Below are 6598 nucleotides of genomic sequence, written 5' to 3' on the forward strand. Positions count from 1 at the left end.
ACACACACACACACACACACACACACACACACACACACACACACACACACTACTTAGCCATTTTGTCAGAGAACACCTATTTGAAATTGATTTTGAGGACTCAGCAACCAAGGAAACTGCTTAAGGTTTGTTTGTAAAGGATGGTGACAGACCTCCTGAGAATCAGGGAAGGAATTCTCAGCCAGTCAGAGAGGACAGCAGAAGAAACACATAGAAAAGGAGCTTTAATATGTAAAATAAATGTAAGGGAAAGCCGGGCTGCATCTTCATCACCATAGACCGGGAGAGAAAATATTTGCTGCACAAGCCTAGGGAACTGAGTTCAGGTCTTCAGAACTTCCATAAGAAGCCTGGCATGGCAGCTTGCTTCTGTAACCCTGGCACGGAGGAGGGTAGTGACAGGGAGACCCCTGGAGCTCGCCAGGCAGCCATACCTATGAGCCTCAGGTTCCGTAAGAGACAACCGCCTCAAAAGATAAGGTGGAGAGTGACCGAAGAAGCCAGGTGACTTGGACTTCTGTCCTCTACTGGCATGCTCTGAATTCCTGAAAAGACTCAGTCTACACAGGCTAACTCGCTGATTAAAACGTCAGTGACATGGAGAGGTTGGAGTGCTGCAGGAAGAGTAATCTTTAGCCTAACAAGAGCCATCCCTCACATAACTCTGGGTCAGAGCTGTCATCCTAATAAGAAAGATTAAAAACCCACGGAACGTATTCACTAAGAACAAAAAGTGTTCTCCGCCAAGGGAAGGGCTAGGACTGTGGTGAGAGAGCATCTACTTAAAGAAGATAACCTTACCTCTCTGGTGTTTCCACCGAGGTTTTTTTAAATGCCTTGATTTATAGATTTGTGTGTGTGTGTGTGTGTGTGTGTGTGTGTGTGGTTGAGTTACCATTAAAAAAAAAAGTCCATAAAACTGCTTCAGTGTTGGAACATAAAGCTGGAGGTAACTTCAATCAGTGTTCCCAAGACAGGCTCACTCAAATTTGGCTCCAGATCTCTGGAGCCTGAGTCCGAGCTGCCCCTGCCTGAGTTCTCCAGTGAATTGTGAATTGTGTCGGGGTAGCCAGGCATGTGTTTCCTCACTGCTTCCTGCCGAGTGCATCTTATCCTCAGCTCTCACGCACCAAAGGCAAAATAGCATTCTCCAAGTTACATCGGACTCCGTTTCAGTCCCCTGTGACAATGAGAAAGTTGGTCACAGCGTCGATGCCCCTAATACGCATCTGCAGGGACCACTTCATTAGAAGCTTTGTTAGCTGTGAGGATGGGGTCCCTGCTTCCAGAACACAACCCCAGCTCCTAGCTCCCCCACAAGGGTCTCTGTTGCCTGGCAGCGATCAGTCACCAGCACATGGAGTCCAGCGCTTTGGCCCACACTTCCTGTGAATATCTGCTGAGCTGAAGGAGCCTGCATTTTTGCCAGATGCCTCTGCACTGGGTCCCCGAATGGTGACTCAAGGCCTTCACTAAGAAGACATGAACAGCCTTCATTTGGAAGCCAGGGGTGGAGTCCTTAGCTACCCAGCCTTGTAGGAAAGTTCAGTCCTCTTTCCTTGGTCAACACATCGACGCAGAAAGCAGCATGGCCAGAACTCTCACCATTTTCCCAGCTATCATGAAGCACTGGTGGCCCCCTGGCCCTGGCTTCATCTACTACATTTCCATACAGATGAAGGAGTCACAGACCAAATGCTAAGATAGCTAGGCTTCTCTGGAACCCTTTGGGATTTGAGGAGGTTGGAAGAGAAGGGAGAAGAGAGATTGATGACCTAAGATGGGCAATAGAAAAATGGGGCTGTAGGATAGAAGGATTTAGTCTAACATGCTCTCTGTTTTATACGTGTTTTGGAAATTTCTAGAAGAAAACGTCTCTAAAGTTCTGTGATCCCTCAAAATCCCAGTCACTCCCAACTCACACAAGAAGTTCGCTTGGCTATACCCCAAACATAGATAGGCCCCTTCCTAGATCAACTCAAGCACTTTGGCTATTATTACCCAGCATAGAATGTGTCCTGATTTGTCTCCTGACTGGTCATCAGTGACTGATATCTGCTACAGTACTGTAGGTCAAGAAGTCAATAATACTTCAGAATATTTTCTTTGACTATAATGTTGACATCATGGTAGAAAAACCTTATCACCACATTTCATTCTGGTATCCTTGCACCATAAAACAGCAGAAATAGAATGAATTGATTAATGAATATAATAACAAATCTATTTTGTTTGTGTGTGTGTGTGTGTGTGTGTGTGTGTGTGTGTGTGTGTGTGTGTGTGCAGGTGTTTTGCCTGCATGTCTATGGGTGCACTACATGCATGCAATGTTCCTAAAAACCAGAGGAGGGTGTTGGATCCCCTAAGACTGTCATTATAGATGGTTGTAAACCACCATTCCGGTGCCGGGGATTGAACACAGGTTCTCTGAAAGTGCAGGCAGTACTCTCACCCACTAAGTCATTGTTCTATTTCCTGGTGGAGGTAAATCATACAAATTTCAGTCTTTCTTTGCAAGCATACCACATTAAGCTTATTTCAGCTTTCCTTTGTAATCCTCCCATCCTAGAAACCTCTCAGACATCTCTTATTTTTTTCAAACATACTATAAGATAGATAGCAAGAAGTTAAAATTGCCTTTATTCTCTTTTTTTTCCTCCAGATTTTCTGAAGCAAAAGCTCTGGGAGAGTGTATAAATGAAGCAAGAAGCAAAATTGGTAAGCAGATGATATTCTGGAAGCTTCTTTCACAGATCATTTCCCAGTGGACATTGGATGGTGGTCTACCTTCCTCAGATAGCCACAAAGTCTAGCTTGCATCCCTGCCCAGGAAGCCATGACACACACCCTCTTTAAGAAAGGTGCCTTGTGCCTGTCAGGCCTGAACTTGTGCAGGGTACTCACTGGGTTGGCCTACCCCAGGGAGAAAGGTTTACTTCTCCCTGTGTGTTTCAGCAGTAGTTCCATCTGTCATAGCCATGTCATTATGGCAACATTGTCTCATATTTCCAAGGGCTGTGAAACGCTGTTACACCGCCCAAAGCGGAGGCTAAGCATTTTTTTTTTTTGCACACATGTGCAATTTCAGCACCATCCCTAAAGCCAGTGGGAAGATGGGAAGCCAAAATGAGCTAGTGCATACTCCCAGCTATCAAGCTCCCTCATTTAGGTGAACATGCCTGGACAAGAGAGATTAAGGCAACAGAAAAACTTGAAAACACATGAACTTCAAATCTGTTCAATTTTAGTATACGTGCTGCCGCAGCGAGCGCTTCAAATCCGTTCCAAGCAAGAGGAAAATGGCTCTTACTCTAAACTATAAAACACAGCCAAGATCCATCCCCCAGATAGAACTGCTTCACAGAGGGGCTCCTTCTGTCTCAGTGTTCCAGAAAGCAACTGCTGCCTGTTTGCAACTGGTCCTTTGGCTCTTTCTTGACCACCCACCAACCCCTCAGAAGCAACTTCTAGGCTTATTCTATACAGTGTAGAAAATCAGGATAGGCTCAGTCTATCTAAGTCAAGGAAACAGTTCCCTTCTGTGATTGGACATGAAAGAACTAAGGCACCTAAACTCTAAACCACCCCTACACTGAGAATCCCTGTGTCTCATCTTGGGGCCCAGGAGCTAGGATGGTGTGATGGTTGGTTTTAACTATAAGGGTGACACAATTTAGTAACACCTAGGAAAGGAGTCTCAGTGAGGGATTGTCTGGATCAAGTAGGTCTGTGGATGTGTCTGAGGGAGGGTGGGAGTTGTCTTGATCATATTAATGGATAAGGAAAGACCCAGTCCACTGTGGGTAGCATCATTCCCTAGTTTGAGTCTTGTAATAAATAAGAATGGAGGAAGTGAGCTAAGCAGTAAGCATGCTCATAGTTATCTCTCTCTGTGCTTAACTGGATGTGATGTGACTTTAAGTTCTATCCATGATGGCCCTCTTCTGTGATTGTTAGCCTTTTCCCTCTTCAGTGCTTTTTGTCAGGGCATTTTTATCACAGCAACCGAAATGAAATGTGATAGAGCAAGAAACTAACTCAGCTGAAATGTGGTACTACCTCCAGTGGTGCAGGCAAGCAGTGGTGTGGAGTGGAGAACACCTGCAAGGTGAAATAGAGCTTGCCATGTGGCAACCTTTGTAGAGTACCTTTGACGCTTCTTGAACATTATAGTGGTGATTAGGTTCACCATTAGATCTTGTTATTGAAAGTATATATGTAACAGTACATCAATATTTCTATGTCAAAAGGTTTCAGACCTTTGGTAACTCTTTCGTTGTAATCATCAAATGTGTGTACATGCCAGGCCACCAATAACATGTACATCCCAGCTTCCTTTCTACAATATGGTGTGCAGCAAACATATCCTCATAATATAGAATGTAACAGTGGAGGCTCCTACCCATCCCTCTTGGTGCATGTCAGATCCAGTTTACTCCCATTCTAAGGGGTTAAGGGGTATGGGATATACTTAACCTGTCCACACTAGAGTTATGTTTGTGACTGATACACAAAAGATCCAGGCATGCTATTAAAAGCCCAGGGCAAGTAAACATCAGGGTTCTATTACCCCAGAAAACAGCAAGCAGAATTGACATCAATGCTGAGATTCAAGTCTCCAGTAATAGCAAGAAAACAGCTATTTAGTGGTACAAGCTCAGCCAATGCCCCTTTCGCATACACCACAACCTTTCACACTGTCTTCTTGATCCAAGAGGATCAAGGTGAGTGGACTGTGGAGAGCCAGCCTGAGAGTTGAACAACACTCTCACAGTGTCTAGCCACAGGGAAGAGCCCACATCACAGCATCATTCAGATGACAGGTTAAAATTAAAGAAGCAGAAGGAAAAAAAAATCTGAGCACATATTTAACATTTTTAAGAGGCAGGCGCAGAGCACAGATAGCCTGGGCCATGGCTGGGGCCCTGACTCAGCTTCGCTCTCCAGCACTGCCCCATCCCAGCTCTGGGCATGCTCAGATGCCATGGAGTGTACTTGTAATTGGCCCACAGAGAGGAGACTGCAGATCAACAAACCCATATGTCGAAAGTTCAAGTAGCCACTGTCTCCTCGGTCAATTTGTTTTTCTCTGACATTGTGACCTACAGCAGTGTCTCGAGTTTCATCCTTCGAGATTCCTGAACTCTTTCTATTTCACCAGCAACCAAATAACAGCTATTCTTATATAGTAAAATTCCCCTATGAATTCCTTTTGTCAAGAAAGCAACTAGCAAGATGGGTAACTATTTGTGGTACTAGTGAGGCAGCTTAGTGGTCAGGAGCACTTGCTACACATGCAAGGAGACCAAGGTTCAAATCCACAGCACTTATATAAAAGCCAAGCCTGGCCATGGGACAGGAGGACTCTGGTAGCCTGCTGGCCAGCCAGCCTACCAAAGATAGGCGAACCTCAAAAGTGGGTCTCCTTCAAGTTCAGCAAAAGACTCTGTCTCAAACAATAAGGTGGAAAGCTTTGAAGCCAGACACCTGATGTACAGCATACTTTCCCATGTGCACACACACTTACACATATGCATGCATAATACACACACATACACACACACACACACACACTCTCTTTCTACACACTTCCTTTTCCCCTTATCAATAGTTTGCTTACATCAATCTTGATCTTGTAACAAGTTGGATTCAAAATTGGAAGAAATAACCCATTTAGAATCTCTCTGAAAATTAATAGGTCTCTGTTTATGTAGGGGAGCCACTGTACTTCTGTGTACCTGTCCCACACATTGGAGTATTCAGCAGCTTTTAGTCACATGGCTTGTACTCTAAACACTTTTGTGTCCACTCTATTGCCATCCAGCCTGGCTCTAAAATTGCCATTGAGTCTGAAATCTGGGGACAGCAGACTGCCTTAGAGGCATCTACCTGTCACTTTTCACCTCTTAGAGTCCTGGCTTCTGTCGTTCTATATCAGTGTGTCACCATTGGCTCTATCCTCTTTGGCAATGAAGGGCTGTAAATGGCTATACCCTGGCAAGGTCCATCCTATGCTATGCCAGGAACCAGCTGCCTTAGTAGTTAGGCAAATCAGTTTGATCGTAAATCCTGACACTGGCTCCTCCACCCAGTATCCTTTAAGCATAGAAACTCAATGGAAGCAGATCATCACAGGAGTTGATCAGCCCAGCCACAAGGCTGTGATGAACTCAAACATTGTAGAAAGGCCTTGGGCTCAGTAGCCCAGAGCTTTCCTGGTATGCAATAGGCCCTGGGTTCTCTCTCAAGTACTGAAAATAAAATTTAACCTAGAATGTAACAGAAGGAGCAACAAGAAAGAGTAAAACAAAACAAAAAATGTAAATAGCCAAGAAGCCAGCAAAATGTCTGGACGCCTGGTCTCCTTATCTTCAGAATCCTTTGAAAATCTTTGCTTCATGCATTTGGGATCTGGGAAATCATTGCTCAGAGTTACATCTCCCATGGTAACCAAGAGGGATGTCATCTCCTGCCCTCCAGCTCTGGTGTATTCTATGTGTGAGCAGTTTCTCTCTCTCTCTCTCTCTCTCTCTCTCTCTCTCTCTCTCTCTCTCTCTCTCTCTCCAGGGTAGAACTCAGCTTCTTCTCACTATTGAAG

The 6598-nt window shown here is 44.8% G+C and overlaps 1 protein-coding gene across 1 annotated transcript in view; it reads left to right on the top strand.

Annotated features, from left to right (window-relative positions):
* Kif6 (kinesin family member 6) overlaps positions 1 to 6598 on the top strand; it is a 286100-nt gene that overhangs the window by 217656 nt on the left and 61846 nt on the right. Inside the window, exon 15 of the mRNA XM_021218471.1 lies at positions 2663 to 2718. Coding sequence (XP_021074130.1) covers positions 2663 to 2718 — 56 coding nt within the window. The remainder of the gene's footprint in view (positions 1 to 2662; positions 2719 to 6598) is intronic.

Source organism: Mus pahari, chromosome 18 (genome assembly GCF_900095145.1).
Source record: "Mus pahari chromosome 18, PAHARI_EIJ_v1.1, whole genome shotgun sequence".
Taxonomy (NCBI): domain Eukaryota; kingdom Metazoa; phylum Chordata; class Mammalia; order Rodentia; family Muridae; genus Mus; species Mus pahari.